Source organism: Coenobita brevimanus, chromosome 65, assembly GCF_032717465.1.
Source record: "Coenobita brevimanus isolate Jiangsu-jjx chromosome 65, ASM3271746v2, whole genome shotgun sequence".
NCBI classification, from domain to species: Eukaryota; Metazoa; Arthropoda; class Malacostraca; order Decapoda; family Coenobitidae; genus Coenobita; species Coenobita brevimanus.
In genome coordinates this window covers 44,373,668-44,396,141 of record NC_137018.1, presented here as the reverse complement: position 1 = coordinate 44,396,141, position 22,474 = coordinate 44,373,668, and the positions used below count along the sequence as shown (strand labels likewise).

The following is a 22,474-nucleotide window of genomic DNA, read 5'->3' as shown; positions in this document are numbered from 1 at the left end:
AAAGTGATGGTTACTGAGAGAGAAAGAGACTCCCAGTGTGATGTTACAGTGAATGGAGGGAGACTGGAGCTGGTGAGAGAGTTCAAATACCTGGGTACAGTGATAGAAAAGAAAGGAAAACGTGCAAAAGAAGTGGAGAGCGACACAAGGAAGAAAAGTAGCTGGTGCAATGAAGGCCTTGATAAGAAACAAAGGCTTCAGTGTTGTAGCTGTATGAGGCTTGCATGAAGGAGTGTTAGTGCCAACTTTAACATATGAATGTGAGACTGTGGTGTGGCATGAAAATGTAAAGTCAAGAGTATGAACAGTGGAGATGGGACTGCTGAGGAATGTATGTGGAGTACAGAGGGTGGATAGGATATGAAATAATGTGATTCGTGAAAGATGTGGAGTGAGGAAGTCGGTGGACACCAGTAATGAAGAGAGTGTACTGAGATGGTATGGTCATGTGGAGAGAATGGATAACAACAGTGTGGTGAAAAAGGTATATCTGAGCGAATCTGAAGGAGGGAAGAGGCGAGGTAGGCCATGGAGAAGGTGGAGAGATATGGTGGATGGGTGTGTGAGGAAGAGAGGTTTGGAAGTCAGTGAGGCTAGGGAACTGACAAGAGATTGAGCTGGCTGGATACTGTTGTGAGGAGAGGTGCATGATCAGGGATTTGGCACCCCTTTTTAACGTGGCAGCATCCAGACTGACTCAGACATGTTTGTGAAGCTACAGAACATGGTGAATGTTTTGGGCATATCCGATAGAGTCAGGATTCCAGGGGCTTGAATGATGAGTTAATGGAAGTATGGCCCATTGGACTGGGCAAATTTGGGCTGTCTGGACATTGATATTCCTCACCCTGCCTTAGGGTGGGAAAGGAGGTCCGGGAGATGATGATGATGACCATGCAAACCAGTCCTGTGTATGCAGTAATGTTTTTCCATTATAAAAGCTCACAATGACACAACATTATCTATCACTCTTTTCTCCTCCTCTCTATTTTTCTCCTACACTTCCTCCTCCTCTTTTCTCCTTTCCTCATGTTACCACTATCCTTCTCTTTTATTAAGTTCTGAGTTACATCCAAAGGATATAGAGGAAAAGAATAGAAAGAAATTTAAATACTGTAGAAGGGGAAAATGGTAAAAGCTGCATCCCCCACTCCACCCCACCACTTATCAGTGGCCAAAACAAGGCTTACAAAAGCTCAAGCAGGCAAATCCTTGTGTGCCTGACAGAAGAATTACAGTAGTTTTGCTCCCCCTCTCTCTTTCTCTCTCTCCATCGAATATAGAGGATAATTCTCTCCCTCTCTCTATTAACATCCAAAGGTTATAACAGAAAGGGATAGAAAGAGAAAAATAAAAGTGGAAAATAATATAAGCTGTCCCCCACCTTCCCAAGCCACTTAGCCACTTATCAGTGGTCAGGACGATGTTTGCATAAGTCCAAACAGGAAAATATCAGCCTTGTGCACCTGACAAAATAATTACACTGAGGTGGTTTGGACATGTGGAGAGAATGGAGAATGAAAGACTGACTAAGAGAGTGTATATATGTGAGGTGGAGGGAGGGAGAGGGAGGGGTAGACCGAGGATGAGGTGGAGGGATGGAGTTGACAGGTATATGAGGGAGGGGGGGGTGAGTTGGGGGGAGGGTAGTCAAATGGTGGGTGACAGAGTGACTTGGAGGCGTTTTGTCTGCGGCCACCCTTTGCGGGATTAGGGCATCGGGCTATAGATAGATAGATAGATAGACAGATAGTTTTGCTCTATCTCTCTCTCTCTCTCAATCAAGTAGTGGAGACGCAAGCGGGATGAAATTTCTGTGTAATTATGGGCCCGCTGCAATTTTTCCTGAAGAAAAAAGGTGATCATAATGATATACAAGGAATCCTTGCATGCTGATCTTCTGTATAAATACAATGTTTCTTTCCACAATATTGAAAAAGACATGAACTGAACTCAGCAAGATATTTTTGTTTGTTCATTTCAGTGAAGTTAGGACCTATAAAAGTAGAAATGTATTCAGTCCTCAAATCACAAACTTGCATACACAGTATCTGCACTGATCTCACTCTCTCTCTCTTTCTTTCTCCTCTCTCTCACACACACACACACACACACACAAAGTAAAAGCTCTCATGTGCAAAGTGCATGTGAAGCATATTCTGCATGCATCTGTCTGATTCTGTTTGTATGGTAACAAGATCAAAATCTAGCCATCTGATGTGAGCCAGAATTCTAAATTTTGAGTAAGGTTTCCAGGAAGTTGAGTTTGGGTGACAAAACAAATGACATATTTTGATCTGGGGGCTCCCCAAGGAATTTAAATAAATGCAGCCATTTGCTGTGATGGATAATGATGTATTCCGGATAATGTGCTATTGGATAATTGAGAGCTTAGTGCACACTGTTACTCATAAACACACATTTTTGTATGACACTGTTCCGTGCTTGCATAAGCCACCCTGACCATAGTTTCACTGTGATAAATTTGACAGTTATGGTTTTCTTGCAATAAACATTGACATAACTCCAAAAGATAAATATATTTACTAGAGGAAATATACATCACAGATAACTAAATAAAGAAATTACAAGAAACTAACATTGGGAGAGTAATAAGCAATGCCCTTAGCACTGGCTGATGCAACGGCTCCTTCATCATCTTGGTAGGCTGCAGTGAGCGACAATCGTGCTGTCTTGTCCGGCACATGTACCGTTAAGTGGAACACACCCTTCTCACGGTATTTCTATAACAGGGCATTAAGGTGCAAATGAGGGGATTATATCTATCAGGTTACAGCAGGCAATCTTTAAATATATGAATAACATGGTAACATACCACCACCAAAATTTACTTTATCACAAGGCTCTGCTTAATACATCAGGAACTAAAAGAATAAATTTATGAGAAAAACAGAACGCTGTACAATAATGGACTGATGTAGAATAATTAAAACCCAAACACCTGCACCTGACCTTAAATTGCTGATTGCTCAGGAACAGCTCCAGCTTTTTCTCCACCAGCTCATCTTGTGTTAGGAAGCGTGATCCCATATCGTAGTCAAAATTGTACTCATATTCAAAGTCCTTGAGATCAAAGTTTGGGTACTCTGCTTGATATGCTTCCAGACGTTTATTGTACTGCAGTGACTCTTCCAGGAACTCATTCTCTTCATCCTCCGAATTAACCTGTGGAATCTGTTGGGGCAGCAGAAGGATTACTGAGCATCATCCACTGAATTCTTGTACAGTATGTCCTCACTGTCATTTTTTTAAATTCTTTCAATTTTATGCAGTGTAAATTATAGGAATATTGCCTATTAAAGCTCAAATGGTGCTAATAAAGCTGATGTGCCAGTTTCCCTAAATTACAGTGTCAATTATATGAAATCTTTTTTGGTGTTATGAAACATATTCCTCACTCCAGTACTGTGCACAAGTGTTTCAGATGTGGGAGTGGTATGTTCAGAAAGTGAAAGCATACTTCATATGTAGGAAAGTGATATGTTCAGAAAGTGAAAGCATACTTCATATGTAGGAAAGTGATATGTTCAGAAAGTGAAAGCATACTTCATATGTAGGAAAGTGATATGTTCAGAAAGTGAAAGTTGTGAGACAGTGGAATGGCATGTTCAAAATGCGAATGTAGTGAGAGAGTGGTATGTTCAGAAAGTGAAAGCAGAGTGAGTTGTATCTTCAGAAAGTTAAAGCAGTAAGAGAGTGATATGTTCAGGAAGTTAAAGAAATGGAAGAGTGGTATTCCAGAAAGTAGTGGAAGAGTGGTATGTCCAGAAAGTGATAGCAGTGGAAGAATGGTATGTCCAGAAAGTGATAGCAGTGGAAGAATGGTATGTCCAGAAAGTGAAAGTGGCGGGAGAGTGGTATGTCCAGAAATGAAAGCAGTGAGAGTGTTATGTCCACAAAGTGAAAGTGGTGCCACGTGCAGTTTGCCACAAGGGCATGGGAAGTAATTCCATCTTGTGTAGTGTTTGTGATAAATGGGTGCAGAAAATATGTTGTGGTATCAGAGGTAGACTGCGAGATAATGCTGATTTTATGTGTGAGGCGTGTCGGGGAGAGCAGGTGGAGATTGTCAGGCGTGAATGGATTGAACTTGCTGGTGAGTCTCTTGAGTGTGTGGAAGTGTTTTGTTATTTGGGAAACATGTTGTGTGCTAGAGGTGGGGCAGGAGCTAGCTCTGTGGCCAGGGTGAGAAGTGGTGGGAAGAAGTTCAGGGAGCTGTTGTCTCTCCTGACATTGAGAGGACTCCCCTTACGTGCTAAGGGGTTTTTGTATGCAACATGTGTCAGGAGTGTAATGATGTATGGTAGTGAGACCTGGGCAGTAAAGGAGGAGGATATTCGCAGGCTCAGACATGTAGAAATGACAATGATTAGGTGGATGTGAAGCGCGTCCCTGCGTGGAATGCCTAGGGGGGCTGGGTTTACGATGGAAGAGTTGAGAGGTAGGATGGCTGTAGTGTGTTGGAGTTCCAATGAAGAGAGGTAGATTGAGATGGTTTGGGCATGTGGAGAGGATGGGGGATGATAACTGGGTGCAGAAGCTGAAAAGTGTTAATATTGAGGATTGAGCTGCGAAGAGTTGACCAAGAAAGACGTGGGACGAGGTCATTGACTGCGGCTGTATCATATATGATATCTGAGTCCAAATGGCTCTGACTGCGGCTGTATCACATATGATTTCCTGTTTCAAAAATTCCACCATCAAAAATGGTATGAAATAAAGCAGCTAGCAACTCATGGCACCCTACAGAATATTGCCATACATAATATTATGCATTTTTACGAGGAGCAGAGCTCAGCTCAGTTACCTACAAAATGCCGAAGGTAATGGTACGAAATCTCCATGCTGCCGCTAGCAGTAGCCCATGCAAATATTGAATGAAATCTCTGGATGAGTGTAGTGATGATAGTGATACGCTGTTAGATGATGACAGTGATGGTTCAGATGCTGATTTACACTGTATCTGATCGCAAGATTGACACTGACGACACAGTGCAACCATAACACATCGTTTGCCTGGCACCACCGCACAGGGAATATTTATTACTTCACGGAACTGTTTCAGAGGTAATTTTTTTGTTTGCTATGTTGTATTACATACTACTGAACTCAGGATTTTTTTCTCTATCTTTTGACAATACAGTATTATTTTTTCTCTAATATTTTTCTCTAAATATTTGAAAACTGCTGCACACGGGATGTACATGTAAACAATCACTGACGCAGTGAATGGGTTAAGTGTGATCTTACGGTTAAGGGACTGAACAGGAAGGCTGCAATAGATCGTGCAGCATGGAGAGCCGCCATTAGGTGATCAAGGTCAACGCATGCATGTTGGAGCCTTCAAAAACAAAAACAAAATGAAAATGATATATATATATACAGTATATGAGGCACTGAGTTCATTACCGGGCTAAGCGCCAAAATGGCCGCCAAGCACCTACACGCACCAACAAGTAGCTAAACCATCCCTCTGTAAGTTGGAAGTAAAAAAGTGCTAAGAAACAACCTACAAAGGGGTCAAAATCCTGGTTAAGTAGACATGTGTGCTGCGCCGTCGTGCCATGCAGCAAAAAAAAAAACAGTCTGGTTCCACACTAGTGCTCAAGGCAGCCAACTGGGTCCAGAATTCTGCCAGCTGTATGGTCACTTTTCCTATGAGTTCAGCCTTTCCTATGTTCCTTGTGTCGACTCACCGTGGTGTTGAAGCGAATGTGAGAGCATTACCAGGCTATATCCCAGCCCCTTTCCTTACCCTCCCTTGAAGCTGGCCAATCAGACAGTCAGGTTGCACTGCAGTTAGCCAATAAGCTGACACCTGACACTACTCCCACCAGCAGCTGTAGTGTACAGTAACTTGCTGCTTTCTCATTATTATTATTATAATATTTTTTATCCATTATTACTATTATTATTATTGCCATTGTGTTTGTGAAGTTACTGGTACTCGTGGCAGTGTTTTTTTTTTTGTTTTTTATTCAGGTTAGAGGTTCATTTTTTTATCATTCAGGTTACAGGGGTTTTCTAATAATGTCCTCATACATTGAATGCTGTCTTACTTTTATATCATTATCAGCAATATAATAATTTAATATATTTTTCTTGATGTTTGTGATGTGGTTCATGTTTATTGGTGGTTAAAAACTCCGTGAAAAACACGCACAAAGTTTCCGACCTTTCAGCTGCTATTATTGTGAAAATAATAATACTGTACTTATGTCCTAGAACTTCGATTTTATCACAGTATGACACTCCTTGGACATTATGCTAATATATTATTGATATCTTATGATGTATTTCTGTAGCCTCATAGAAACTTGGATTATCGTACAGAGTCCATAACTTCTTCACTGACAAGCAGTTAGTTATAATCTATAAGGGTCATGTGCGCTCTCAGCTTGAATACTGCTCACCCTTGTGGAGTGGATGTGGAGAGGTTGCATTAAAACAAGTAGACAAAATTCAGAACAAAGCTGTTAGAATTATAAATAACCCAGCTATTACTAATAAACTACCTCCCCTACAAGTAAGAAGGAATGATGCTTCCCTTGCATTATTTTACAGATATTTCTATAGCAAATGCTCAGACGAAGTTGCGTCCATGGTGCCACCTCTCCATACCTTCCCTTGTGCTACATGGGCAGCTCATGACTGGAATGTCACTCAGCCATACTGCAGAACTTCTGTCTATCAGAATTCTTTCATTCTCCGAACTGCATCTCTCTGGAACTCGCTTCCCCAGAGTTGTTTCCCTCCAAACTTCAACCTACTGCTGTTAAAGTCAAACTGTTACAGATATTTTATGAACAAAGGACACCAGCAATCTGGTGCATGGATTTGTTTTTCTTTTTTATTCATTTGTTTTTCCTTCCTCTGTTGTAAAAAAAAAAAAAAAAAAAAAAAAAATCCTTGGCTGATCGGTCCAGCAGTGGGGGGCAAAATTTTAATTCGTCACACGATATCATCATGATTAATGATAGACAGAGCAAAACAGAGGTTATTGCAATGAAGAAAATACCATAAGCTACATTAAAAAAAACACACACATAGAAATAACACAAGCAATTACCGAGATATCAAAGTTTTGAAGTTGCCAGACTTTAAACACATTGTACAATATTACAGTGTATGTTTGTGATGTTTTGTGCTGGTTTCGGGTCCCTGAAATGGTTTTTAGGGGCTTAAAGGGGAAACATGGTACTGTATGGGCATTTTCTGGGTGGAACGTTCAAAATTTGCAATCCCCTCCGGTTGCAAGGTTCTGTGTCCTCTAACCCCCACAAATATGGGGGAGACCTATACAACATCTTATAAAACTTGTCACTCACCAGTGCACTCCTTTCCACATATTTGTGTTTACAACCTTTGTACTTTTGTATTTTGTTTCCTTTACAGGTGGCTTTACATTGAGTGACAAGCCAAGTGGTTTCCTGTAGGCCAAGAAACCGTTTACGATGCTGGGTGGTAACCATATAACCAAATCATACGTGCTCCCTCCATGTCAGCAAGTGGGTTGGTGGAGGGTTAGTGCCCCTCCCTGTAAAACAAATAACTCAAAGTCAAATGGCCACCCCTTACGGGATTGTGGCGTCAGGCAATAGATAGATAGATAGATAGATAGTCTGGCATTTTGTACTTTTGGCGCTTAGCCCGGTAATGAACTCAGCGCCTCATATATACAGTATATATATATATATATATATATATATATATATATATATATATATATTAGGGTGGATCAAAAAAAATAAAATGTGAAACTTTAGAGTGGGGTATGCTATTATTTTGCGTAATGATGCCAATATTAAGTATGTAAAATCTTAAGACAATCAGAAAATATTAACAGGTGCCCCAAGTCAAGAGTATCTTAATCAGAAATTAGTATTTGATGTATATTATATATATTTTTAGAAGCCTTATACATGTTACTGGTAATGTTTACTGTGTGCCTTTTGGTGTATATATGCCCTAAAAAGAAAATTGATCTAAAATATAAAATACTTCAGGTGCCCCAACAACTTGTAAAAAGTGGTATATTATCATCACTAGCGGAATGCTTACTTTGCACACCCAGAGAACCTGTTGCCTGCAATGATTCAAGATGAGAAGGAGGTATTGCGTAAGCTTGGATGGCGGCGTATCCTAAAAGCCAGAAAGGATGTCCGAGAAGGTGTTGTATGGCAGTTCATAATTCCAACACTTAAATTTCACTGTCAAGATTATACAGAAATGATTGACTGGCAAAATACCAAACTAACAGAACCTCCCATGACAATGCACCTTTCAGATGCTGACATTACTGACAACATCAGGACAGGAAAATTCTATGAACATGAAAAATTCCCAAATCATACCCAAGCAGTTGAAAGAGTCATTAAACTTGTGACAGAGGCATCTTTGGCAGTTTGTGACCCTGAGAGCAGAGATGGCTGGATCAGGTCCCTACTGACTTCACGCAAACGCATGCCATATTTTGACTCAAAAAAACAGTATATACCAAAGTAAATAGCCTTCATAAGGTAGGGTGGTTGGGTTGGGGTAGGGTGGAACTCCTTAACAGCTACCTCCACGTGGTGAGTTCTGGGTTACTCTAATTTCTCATTAATTGAAATTTACTAAGACAGCTCAATTGCAAATAAGAGCTAGAATTAGAGCAGCAACAAACTTTAATGTCTTATGATTACCTGAAATTAGAGTAAGCAAAAGGCTGTTGTATATCATATACCACATTACAGAAAAAAACTAAATAAATTTATTTGTTTGTGAAATTTCCCCTCATAACTATTTTGGGGCCCCTAAAAAAATGACAAACACATTGAAATATCATAGGCATTGTTTATGAACCAATGTGCAAACAAGTATTCTACCCACATGCAGTTAACAAAACCATTTGGAATGTATAGGTAAAAATATGAAGAAAATGCAACATTTTGGTATGAAATGAAAATACTAATGCTTTGGGGCACCTGAAAATATTGAACAATATTTTTGAAATTTCATAGGGGTGCTTTTTAGGCCAATTCCCAAAGAAATAACACTCCCCATGTTCACTTTCCGAAAAAAAATTAAAATCCCCCTAAAAACGATCCACCCTAATGTATATATACATATACTGTGATAGGTGAGGGCTCTTACCATCCACTCACTCGATGTACTGCTGCTGTCAGGTGTCTGCCCTTTCCTCTCCTCCGTCCTTCTTTCCTTCCATCCTCTTCTGTCTTTCTTTCCTTCATTCTTTCCTTGTCCTTTTGCTTACGGGTAACTTTACACTCTCTCTTCTGTCTATCTTTCCTTCATTCTTTCCTCTTCCTTCTGCCTGTGGGTGACTCTACACTGGTTGACAAGCCAAATGGTTTCCTGTACACCAGGAAACATTTACTACGCTCGGTGGTGACAATATAATCAAATTTTGGAGCCTGGTGGTTTAGTGGGTAAATACTGCGCTCCAGTCAGATTGAGCCAGTGAAGGTTTATATCCAAGGGGTGGTTGAGGTTGCTTGCTCATGTTACGGAAATTACAGTACTGATACTCTTTGTCATCATGGCTTGTGAAGGAATGTTTGTGTATATGGTGCGTGTGTGTTTCCAGGTGGCCGCGTGATTTTCGACCTTCGATATAGAGGCAGATGGGCGCTGTCACTGAACATGTACTCGTGGGTTGTGGTCTGTGTTACATGCATGGTGGTCACCCGCTGTGGTGGAGGGTGGTGGGAGGCCGGCACAGGGAGATTGTGGCCTTGGAACCAGCTGATGCTAGTTCAGGGTTGGGGTAGGGGTCAGGAGGGGTGGGGTGGTGGGGAAGGCTACTACGGGGCCCTGAGGGGTGTGAGGGAGAGTGTATGGAGAGTATCATACTGTCAAGAGTTACTAAAAACAGTGAAATAATGTGTAAATAGTGTGTAAATAATAGTGAATAAATAAATAGACATAAATTTGTTAGAAAATAAGTATCATGGAAAACATAAAATAAGCCAATCTTTATTAGTTACTTTCTTGTGTTTTTTGGCTATTTTGGCTGTAATACTGTGTTCATAAGGCATTGCGAATTAGTGAGAGAAACAAATACACACTCAACACTTATTCTGGTGTGAGGTAATCCAGCCCTCTTCCTTCCACTAATACCGCCAACACACCACCATGACCTTGAACATGCTTAGCCCAGCTGCCACACACCAGCTCCCTCACACCATACCACCACCTCCAAATTGCCACCAGAGAATAAGTACACACTTTTTATGTGTTTTTTCTCATTTGTGATTGATTTGTAATGAAAAAAAAAAACATTTGGGGGAAAATCGATTATCCTGAAAATAACCCGGTTCTGGGACGTGGATAGGTAAACCCATGCCCTTCGCCTAGGGGTTAAGGAGGTTATCCATTACCAATAGGAGGTCCTTGGAATCGCTCGCAACCAGGTGAAGGCATTCCTGCTCCCAAACAATGCTCCTGAGAAGGATTTGGTTGCTTTTGACGGGCACATTAGGTGCATGTTCCTGCCACCCAATACGACTGCTCTGTTTCAACCAATGGACCACAGTGTGATCATGGCTGCGAAAAGACTGTACCACCGGAGGTTCCTCAACAAGGTGATGGTGGTGCTGAAGGACGAGGATGTGGTGGAGGACACACATGGGGAGCAGACCTTGCAGTATATTCGGCATTACAACATGAAGTCTGCTGTGTTCAACTGGGCAAACACGTGGAAGGAAGTCTCCGTCAAAACCCTCGAGAGCAGTTGCTCTTGTCTCCTGCAGGGAATTGAAGCTAAGCATGACTTCGAGGGCTTTGACGTGGATGATTTCCACAGTTGCCTTAGACAGGCAGGAGAAAAGGAGAAACGTCGATGACGTGCGGGATTGGTCAGATGACGACGGTGGCGATCCTGGCTACCAGACCATGTCTGATGAGATCACTGCTGCTGCCTCTGTGGGCACGGAAGAGGACAGTGGGACCGACGAGGTTGAGGACCCTGACTCGCAGCCCTCCACAACTTCACTCCCTCATCTCAGTGTCCCCGTGGATACCTGGAAGGGATGCTGGAGTATGCCAAGCATCAGTACAGTGACAGAGAGTTGGTGCCACTCAGCCTGGCGATGGAGCTGCAGGCAGTCCAGGACACTGTTATCCTCCAGCAGAATCGTTGGTCCTACCATCAGACCAAGATCGACTCGTTCTTCACGTCTGCAACTCCCACGAGTACCAGCCCGTTCTCATCACCACCACCACCACCACCTTGTTTCCCGTCTCCACCTTCGGATGCACAACTGTGCACGTCAACAGCCGTTGAGTCTCCGTTAGACGTAAGTTTGCGGCTATCTTTGGAGTCTCCTGAGGTGGGTAGGCCACCATCACTGCACTGCACATCACCGGTCATCACCCATCTCTAGAAGGTTGAGGATGATGAGGACGAGTTCTTTGACCTCTGTTAGGCGCTAGTGTTTGCCACTAAATCACACGGAACAACCTGCTGAAGGTGGCAGGGTTATGAAGCGTGGCAGCGGTGCTCTGGATGGTAAGTACCCCAACCAAATGTTTTTCAGCAGGTAGCTTTAGGCTCCTTTCATAGTTTCCTTGGTGCTAAAATTTATTTAGGATATTCCTATGTGTTTTGAGGTCACAATATAGCAGAATGACCTGAAAACTGCCAAAAAATTGGAGAGGTACTGAACATACAGTGGTGTTTAGGTGGGGTGTTTTTTGGTTTTCAGTGGTTTTTATGCATGGTTTTCTTGGTGTTGAAAATTATTTAGGATATTCCTAGGTGTGTTTTGATGCCAAAATATGCCAGAATGACCTGAAAACACTACCCAAATTTGGAGGGGTAATGTACATACAGTAGTGTTTAGGTAGGATTTTTTTTTTTTTTTTTTTTCCCCCCCATGGTGTTCCAGGTGTTGAAAATTATTTAGGATATTCCTATGTACGTTTTGATGCCAAAATATGCCAGAATCACCTGAAAACACTACCAGAAGAAGGAGAGGGATTGTACATACAGTAGCATTTAGGGTGGGTGTTTTATGGTTTTCAGTGTTTTTTCTGCATGGTTTTCTTGGTGTTTACCATCACTTTTGACATGCCTACGTGTGGTCTGATGTCTAAATATGCCTGAAAGACTGGAAAACACTACCAAATTTAGCACAGGTACTGTAGAAATAAGTTTGGTAGAGGCTGGAGGTGGGTATAGGTAGGGTCTGGGTGTGGTAGGGGAATAGTGTTCATTATCCGGATGTTGCCATGACCCGGAAATGCCTTTCGCTCTATAATGTCAGGATAATTGAGGGATTACTAATAATTAATAATAATAATAATAACAACAACAACACCAATAATAATAATGTGTTGAACGTTCGAAAACTTGAATTCATAGAGCGATTCAGAACCAATATTCTAACTGCATTTTCATGTGTTGGCCTAGCCTTCCTGCCCTGGGTTAGCTGCAAGATATTCATTTTCACTCCCGAGACACTTTTAGTTTCTGATAACTTGAAACATCTAATATCTCCAAAATTACAAATATTCACCAGAAACGTCATAGAGTAATAAAGTCAAGGCCGAGGATGAGATGAAGGGATGGGGTGGAGAGGTATATGAGAGAGGGGGGTGTGAGTTGGAAGCAAGGCAGTGAAATGGCAGGGGACAGGGCGACTTGGAGGCGATTTGTTTGTGGCCACCCCAAACGGGATTGAGGCGTCTGGCAACAGATAGATAGAATAGATAGAATATGTCCTCAAATTTATGAAAAAAAAAATTTTAATCACCCTGTCTGTATCTATATATATATATATATATATATATATGGTGCTGCTGTCGGGTGTCTGCCCTTTCCTCTCCTCCATCCTTCTTTCCTTCCATCCTCTTCTGTCTTCCTTTCCTTCATTCTTTCCTTGTCCTTCTGCGTACGGGTAACTTTACACTCCCTCTTCTGTCTTTCTTTCCTTCATTCTTTCCTCTTCCTTCCGTCTGTGGGTGACTCAACACTGCGTGACAAGCCAAATGATTTCCTGTACACCAGGAAACCGTTTACTATGCTGGGTGGTAACCATATAACCAAATTTTGGCGCCTGGTGGTTTAGTGGGTAATTACTGCGCTCCAGTCGGATTGAGCCGGTGAAGGTTTATATCCAAGGGATGGTTGGGGTTGATTGCTCATGTAATGCCACTCGGGGATGAGTGAGGCTGGTCACTCTCATCTTAAATGTCGGGACCAACTGCTTAGCCCCGGGCTCCTATGCTCCTCATGGGGCATGGAAAATTGGATGATGGATATGTATGTATATATATATATATATATATATATATATATATATATATATATATATGTATGTATATATATATATATATATATATATATATATATATATATATATATATGTATGTATATATATATATATATATATATATATATATATATATATATATATATATATATATATATATACAGTATACCCTCATTATATGATGCCTCTTTGTACGATATTTTGCTTATACAATGTCAAAAATTTAGTACCCTATGCCCACTATACAATGGGAACGATTTGCAACAACGATGAATCTCCGCAGCTCAGTGAAGAGCGAATGTGCAAACGCAACAAAAACGTCCTCACACTGTCAGCATTAGACCACACACACTTGTCCAAAGGTCCAGCCTTATTAGCTAGCCCTGCCCAGCCAGCCAGCCCTGCCCAGCCAAGCAGTTCTGACATTGATGAGTGAGGGCTGTGAGGCTGAGTCGGGACAATTCGCCGTCAGGACGATTCCCCATCATTTATTTACGTATCAGTTTATTTAGCAAGTACACTAGTTTTTTAATTATGTAAGTTATAAAAGTGATGGTGGTTTATTGTTTATATAGTAAATGTAAAATATGGCATCAAATCATGGGCATTAAATGAAAAATAATAATATATTGAAACGTGAATCAGCTGATTTATGATCGATCCTTCATCTTAGCATAAGGCTACATACGAGACATTGGCATTTATATAAATGCCTAATTACCTTAAGTGAACGATCGACATACTTTGGAATTATACAAATAATCTTCATGTTACGTCTATATAAATGTTTCGGGATATTTCGCCATCAAGTCAATTCGCCATCACAACAATAACAAGACAATTCGCCATCGGGACTTTTCGTCGTCAGGATGTTTCCCCGTCGTTTATTTTCATATCAGTTTATTTAGGAAGTACACTAGTTTTTTAGTACTGTACTTGTACCTCTTCAAAGTCATTTTAAAATATACCCAGGATGTTGTAGTACCAATGGAAATTAATGAAAACAGCTGTGGGTGATGCTAGAACATAATTCAAAGTCAACTACAGCAAGGTAGAAACAAGTTAAATATTGTCTAAAAGTGTAACTTATAAATGATATCCAAAGCCAATGCTATTGAATGAAAACAGACTTTGACAGATCCCCCTGAGAATTAGTTATTAACGTATCAGTTAATCAGTAATAAGTATATTTATAGAATGACGGGGAATTGTCCTGACGGGGAATGTCCATATTATGACGACGAATTGTCAACTTCATGGTGAATTGTCTAGGAACCACATAAACAACTGTTGCTTGCTTCAGTAAAGGTAAGATCTACTGTATACTGTAGATTTCATGCTTTTTTCTCTTTATTCACTATTAATGTGTCAATTTAAATGTTTAAACATAAGGATATTTCATGTATGTGAGTGCTAAGGCGTGTGTATGTGAGAGTTTAGGCACGTCTGGGAACGTATCCCCACTGACTCCATGTTATAATGGGATTGCTATACGATGGATTGCTTTACGATGGGGTTTTCAGGAACGGAACCCTATCGTATAATGAGGGTTTACTGTATACTGTATATACAGTACTTGTGTACAAACCAGGAATCAGAAACCAGTTTTGATGACAGCAAAACTTCCTGATACTTGAACTAAAAAATTTGTCTGGTATGGTCTACCCTTTGGTATCAGACTTCTTGGATTCTTTATTTTGTTCCTGAGATGGCCAAAACAATGAAGAGAGAGCATAGACGTGACCAGGCGACAGATACAGGACAGAAACACATACAGTATCTCACACTGGTACAAAGATAAACATATTTCAGAGGCTGAAGCAGACAAAATAAGAAATGAATATAAAAAGAAGGCTAATCGTGACAGATATTGACTTTTTCAAGCCAATCATTAATTTCACTTTGGGACCTTGTGCCCTCCCTGGAGGAAGGCACCCCCTTAAGCAAAGAACCACTGCTCTACAGTAGTGCACCAACTTTCGCTACAGCAGGATTCGCGGAATCCACTTTCGCGGCATGCACCAAATATTCCCTAACTTCCACTTTCGCTTGAAAATAATCGATTTTCGCGCACAAATTTTGGGTTTGGGACAATATTTTGAACTTTGAATTTCCTGCACCGCCCGCCCGAAACCCACCGCCATCTTCAATGACGTCATGTCAACACTGTCCACCCATTCCCGCCATTGTGTACGAGCGTGCTAGCTCCATTGTGTTGGATTCTCACGGTTCAATGGCCTCTACTATACCTGGTAGTGTGGGGAAAGGGCCTGGTGGTGTGGGGGGAGAGCCTGGTGGTGTGGGGGGAGGGCCGGGAGGCAGTGGTGGTGATAAAAAGTGGCCGGGACATTCAAAGTCGGGAGGAAAGGCCAATACGTCTGGCGTGGCTAAATAAGCCCGCCACGCGCCTCGGATACTTACCCCCAACATCCATTAAACACCTCAACCTGGTCTCTGTGGTATGTTTCTCCTCATATAATGTGTACTGTACAGTTTTTATTGTTTGTATCTCACAATGCAATGTACAATAGTGATTTGATGTACTGTAATGCAAGTGAAAATGAAAATCTAATATTACTTTAGGATAACCGGGAACCAATTAGCCTTTTTGCCATAAAGACAATGCCCCAACTTTCGCTAATTCCACTTTCGCGCATTATTTTTGGACCCAATTAGGCGCGAAAATTGGTGCCCCACTGTAGTCAATTTCAGTGGAGTAAAATTGGCTGGAATTAGTTTTAAATGAATACGAAAAAAGATGCAACCATGAGAGTGAACATTAGAACAACAGTCTCTGTACCGACACCCATCTCAACCAAAATAACCCACCCACCTCAATTTCCAGAACTGTATTTCGTGAGCCAGACTCAAGTACAGCCTCAGCCTTCACCACCAGCCGTGAACTTCTCAGCTTCTCAACTCCCAGTGGCTGTAGGTCGTGATATGACACCGCAACCTGCACACACAAGTATACATACATGAATACAATTAGTCCTATTTAAAGTTGTCTTATTATGATGTCGATGAATTAACTATTTCTTGACTTAACAGTTGATTGTCAATCATTATAAAGTGGCTTTGAAGTTTCCCCCCCCCCCCACAAGCCAGAAGCATCTTTTACTTAAACCCAAATGAATTCAAGTAGCATTTTGCTTGTGCACATTCTTGACCTTCAATAAGGGCTTACTGACAAGTACATAATAACATCAACTTAACAAAATAATCAAAAATGCTACAAAAGAAACCTGATACAATGAAAATATAACATGGTATTAAGGGCAGTTCCTGAATCAAGGTAGAGCTTCAAGCATATTATTTTGCAATGACCTACCTGGATGGTCTCTCAATAATTTATATCAGATAAAGAGTGGGATACATAGTGTCCTCGATGGTATTAATCACACATAAATTCTTATGTTCTTGGAGCATATTGTGTAGCATAGAGTATTTATCAATTACACAGTATTTAAGTTCACCAATTATTCCTAAAGGTTACTGCTGCTGCTAAGAAAACACAGTCTGTCTGGCCAAGCAGACCCAACAACCACAGGCAGGCAAGCAACCACCCCTGCAGAGCCATACCGTGCAGCGAATCGTTGTTCTCTTGCAACAAACAGCACCTCATCACGGCGAGGCACAGGACGTATGGAGGTTTGGTTCATGGATAGATGCCACAAGTGCAATTCTTCAGCCAGTTAACATGGGCACTACAGAAGTTTCCACATCACCCTGCTATCTGGTTGTATGGATACCTCCTAGCATTGTAAATGCTTTCCTGGGTTACAGGAAATCATTAGACCTGTCACTTGGTGTAGAGTCACTTGAAGTGGAAAGATGAGAAATAAAAAGTGACAGGAAGGATGGGAGAAATAGGAAGAGAGGTGGGCAGACACAGAATCTATCTACTACTACTGCCAGATGCCATAATCCCGTAAGAAGTGGCCATTTGATTTTGAGTTATTTGTTTTATGGAGAGGGGCACTAACCCTTCACCAACCCACTTGTTGACATGTAGGGAGCATGTATGGTTTGGTTAAATGGTTACCACCCAGCATTGCAAATGGTTTCTTGGCTTGCAGGAAACCATTTGGCTTGTCACTCAATGTAAAGACACATGTAAAAGAAAGAAAAACAATAAGAAATGACATGAAAGATGGGAGAAAGAGGAAGACAGGAGGGCAGGCACAGAAAAAGAACGATAAAGGCTAAGGACGAAGTAGGCAGCACTACATTAAGTGAGTGGATGATGGTCACCACCACCTACCACCATGACAGAATGAAAATAATAAAGGTGAAGGAAAACGGGCTTAGCCTATGATTCCTTTGTCCTCGCATTAAAAAAACAAAAAAAAAAAAAAACAAAGTGGATGATGCCACCAACACATACTGTACCAGCAATTTTTTAAAGTCTATCTATCTATCTATTGCCAGACGCCTCAATCCCGTTTGAGGTGGCCACAAACAAATCGCCTCCAAGTCGCCCTGTCCCCCGCCATTTCACTGCCCTGCTCCCAACTCACACCCCCCTCTCTCATATACCTCTCCACCCCATCCCTCCATCTCATCCTCGGCCTCCCCCTCCCTCTTCCCCCCTCCACCTCACTCACATACTCTCTTCGTCAGTCTTTCACCCTCCATCCTCTCCACATGGCCAAACCACCTCAGTGTGTTCCTCACAACGCTTCCTATCACATCCACATCCACACCACAACGCTCCTTTATATCCTCATTCGTCAGCCTGTCTCTCCACGTGACTCCACAGGCTCCTCTTAAATAACTCATTTCCACTGCTCTCACTCTTGACTTGTGTCCTTCCAACAATGTCCAAGCTTCACTTCCATACGTTAGAGTTGGTATCACAATACTGTCATGTAGTAACTTTTTCACTTCCATGCTCACTTCCCTGTTTCTTATCACTGCTTCAAGGAACCAGCAACCTTTCTTCCCTGCTGTACCCTTTCAAGCACTTCACCCTCCAAACCTCCATCCTTACTCATCACACTACCCAAATACTTAAACGTACTCACATTTTCCAATTCCTCACCATCTAACCTCGCTGTACATTCACTAACTTCACCTCTCTCAAAGACCATCACTTTACTCTTCCCTACATTCACCTTTAGGTTCCGTTTCTTACACACTCTCTCAAACTCATCCACCAAGCCTTGCAGCTCCCCTTCATCTTCACTCAACAACACAGTATCATCTGCAAACAACAGTACAGGGAGTTTCCAAACACTATCCTCTCTCACCAGGGCCACTCCAACATCCACTACCCTACCTTGTACCTCTTTTATTACCCCATCCATGTACAGATTGAACAACCATGGAGACATGACACATCCCTGTTTCAAACCAACTTTCAAAGAGAAAAATTCACTTAGTTCACCATCCACACGCACTGCAGTTCAACAACTTCCCATCTACTCCATATATTCTTAACACTTTCCACAATCCTTGTCTATCCATCCTCTCATATGCTTTCTCCAAATCCATGAAAGCCGCATACAACTTCTTTCCCTTCTCTAGAAACTTTTCCACTAAAGATCTAAGAATGAATATCTGATCTACACAACCTCTTCCCTTCCTAAAGCCTCCCTGTTCTTCTCCAACTAATTTCTCTGTTCTTTCTCTAACTCTGTCTATAAGTATCCTACCATACACTTTTCCTATTATACTAAGAAGACAAATGCCCCTATGATTACCACACACTTCTTTTTCCCCTTTCCTTTGTACAAGGGAATAATTATACCTGACTTCCAATCCTCCGGGACTCTACCTTCCTCCCAGGCCAATCTGCACATCTTCCACATCCATTCTACTACTATCTCTCCCCCATGCTTCAGCATTTCACCACACACTCCATCAATTCCTGGGGCTTTCCCCGATTTAACTTTCTTCATTGCTTCCACAACTTCTATCCTACTGATTTCTTCCTGTCTTCTCACCTCCCTCCTTCTCCCAGCCATTCCCCAGCCACTTATACTCGCATTACTTCCATCCTCTACGTTCAACAATTCCTTAAAGTGTTCTCTCCATCTGCTCACTTTTTCTCCCTTCTCCACTAGTAATCTACCATTTTTATCTTTCACTCCCCTGCTAACTTCACTTCCACCCTGTCTTACTCTTTTCACTTCTCTCCAGAACATTTTCTTACAGTCCCTCCACTTTACACTCAAATTCCTTCCAAATTCCTCATCCACTCTCTTCTTACTCTCTTACGAATCTTTTCAACTCTCTCTTCCTTTCCACATATAACTCTCTCTTCCGCCTCTCAACTTCTTCCACGCCCCTATTTCTCACCCATTCATTGTATGCTTTCTTCTTTTGTGCCACAGCCTGTTTCACCTCTTCAGTCCACCACGCTGTTCCTTGCACCCCCCTCCGTCTTCTCTTCCTTCCACACACCACATCACATGCTGCACATATTTCTTCTGTAAATATCTTACACACACCTTCCACGTCTCCCATCTGCTCCAGTTCATATTTGCCCAATCGTTCCTCCACTTCTCTCTTATACTCTGCCTTTTTCTCATCCTCTTGTAACCTTTCCACTCTCCTTGCAACTACTCCTTCCTCTCGTCTTTCCCTTCTTCTATTCCATCTCACTTGCATCCTAATTCTGGCCACCACCAAGTAGTGGTCAGAAAGTCCACTCCCCCAACCTCTATACACTCTTGCATACATAAAAATTAAATCCACTGATTCATTTCAGATGCTGTTCCCTTATAATTCATACACACAGATATACTGTACAATCAAAATATAATCACCCATCCATCCATCATCCAATCCTATGTTGCCCCATGAGGAGCATAGGAGCCCTGGGCTAGGCAAGTTGGACCTAAAAAATATAATGTCATATAAAGCACCAGACAAAATGTTACCACTCCACACTTAACTCACCGAAGCATCAAAAGGCATGCCAGGTTTGAAGATAAAAGGTGAGGAACCAAGGAAACGGCAATTAATGGAGGAATTGATGATCTTGGCAGAGGAGAAACCTGTTTCATTGATGCGCATGAAGGTATCCTCAATCTCAGCTTCCACCCGCACCTCAGACCCATCCAACACTGCAATACGCCTTGACACTTCTTCCATGGTAAAGTTGAACTTGCTCTCTTTATTAATCTTCATGGACAAAAGAGAACAAATGATATTGAAAAATAAGACCAGACTGTTTGTAATGGTGTGACATACTGCAGATACAAATGTTAATGGAGCATCAAACATGTGTCAACAAATATTTGGGAGTTGAATACACAGAAAGGGCAGCCTTTAGAACACGAGGTCAGTCCAAGAAGAAAATTAACTCTTCAAAAAACAAATTTACTGCTTTACTTACAACTTAAGCTGAATTGCCTCCTACAATATACTTCCCTCCACTGTTCGTACAGCATTCCAATCGTTTTTTCCATTCTAGAACGTGTCCTGGAATGCGTTTTCAGGGATGGTGTGCAGTTCTCAGGGGTGGGGGTCCACAAGGGCCAAATCCATAGGGTAGGGCAGCTGGGGGGACAACAGTCATCTTGTGCATTGCCAAAATGTCACAGATAAGGAGCGATGCATGAGCAGATGCATTGTTATGGTGCAGCATCCAGGCTTTGTTTGTCCAGGCCTTAGGCCTCTTCCTTTGCACAGCCTCCCTCAAACGTTTCAGGACATCCAAGTAAAACTCTTCATTGACTGTCTGACCATACGGAACAAACTCATAATAAATGATGCCCTTCCAGTAAAAAATGATGATTGATATCACCTTGACATCTGAGCGACTCTGACAAGCTTTTTTTGTGTGCGTTCACAATGACAACGTTCCAACCCACTGAGATGACTGCCTTCTTGTTTCAACATTGTAGAGGTGCAGCCACATAAAAGTTTGTCCCAGAATAAAACAAAATTTCATGCAAACATGTTGCTCTTCAAGAGCCTTCGTTGTTCAACTTGCAACAAATCACCAAGTGCACTAAGCAAATATTCACTCAAGCACATGTTCCTTGATGATTAAATGGCATGGCGTGATGTGGCTAGTGTTAGACGAAAGCTCAGTTACTGCTACACAGTGCTTCAATCGTGAGCATGCTATGCTGGGTCGTTAACAAGCTATTTAAAAAGTTTGGCTTCTTTTTGGACAGACCTCGTATAAGTCTTCGCATACGTCAGAGACGATTACATAAACATCTCAATTCCAAGGTTTCCTTATCATCATCATCTGGACCTCTTTTCCTTCCCTAGGGCAGGGTGAGGAATACCTTAAATGTATGGGAAAATCTGTAATGAATACAGCAACTACAGTAAGAACTGAAAATCAACTACCTGAGGGATGATTGTACTGCATTACTTTAAAATAAACTGGGCACTAAAAAATATATATATATATATATATATATATATGAAACTTATCTATTTAACTACTGACTGTACAGACCTTTACTTAAAAAAAAAAAATTAAATGATAATAATAAAAAAAATAATAATAATAATCATCCTCATCTGGTATTGCAACATGTTAATTACTGCACAACACAATTCAGTGAAGAAATCTTCAGTACAAGGTATTCACTTTGGTGGCCTGCTTAGTTCTTGTGGCCATAATAAAGCCAGCAAGCATAATGTCTCAGAACTATGATACCACCTTCATTATACATACCGGCACAATGTTCTGCTGCATGACAAAGGTCCAATTGCGAGTGTGGACATTCCGGACATAAAGCTTGAGAGTTGCATTGCCGAAAACTCCTTTGTCATTGGGGCACTCACCCTTCACTCTCCCTGTGATGGCTTCATCAGTTTCCAGGAAGTACTTGGGCATGAACACTTTTACCTGGATTAGGCAGGTCAATAATGATCAATACAAGAATACAATAACCAGTTACAGTACACATATACATTCCTGGACAAGTAACACCATGTGAAAAAATGCTCTGGCTGCTGTATGATATTGTGCTAATATGCCTTATTCATGATCTGCACAGCATTCATAGTACAGTCTCTTGGTACATGGAGGTACATGGTAATTTGGGTGACAAAAAAAGCTGTGTACAGAGAAACACATTATATGATATATATTACTGCTCTAATGAATGTTACCTCTTTTAAGAAATTTTCTTTTTTTTTTCAATTTTGATGGCATTTCTGACAATACTGAAGGAGTTAATGATGCCTAAGCACCAGCATTT

The 22,474-nt window shown here is 41.3% G+C and overlaps 1 protein-coding gene across 1 annotated transcript in view; it reads right to left on the bottom strand.

Moving 5' to 3' along the window:
* Nucleotides 1-22,474, bottom strand: part of LOC145404992 (CD109 antigen-like) — a 172,832-nt gene that overhangs the window by 103,931 nt on the left and 46,427 nt on the right. Inside the window, exons 6-10 of the mRNA XM_080276493.1 lie at nucleotides 21,946-22,119; nucleotides 20,205-20,429; nucleotides 16,132-16,254; nucleotides 2,974-3,195; nucleotides 2,601-2,744 (exon numbers count right to left, since the gene is read on the bottom strand). Coding sequence (XP_080132619.1) covers nucleotides 2,601-2,744; nucleotides 2,974-3,195; nucleotides 16,132-16,254; nucleotides 20,205-20,429; nucleotides 21,946-22,119 — 888 coding nt within the window. The remainder of the gene's footprint in view (nucleotides 1-2,600; nucleotides 2,745-2,973; nucleotides 3,196-16,131; nucleotides 16,255-20,204; nucleotides 20,430-21,945; nucleotides 22,120-22,474) is intronic.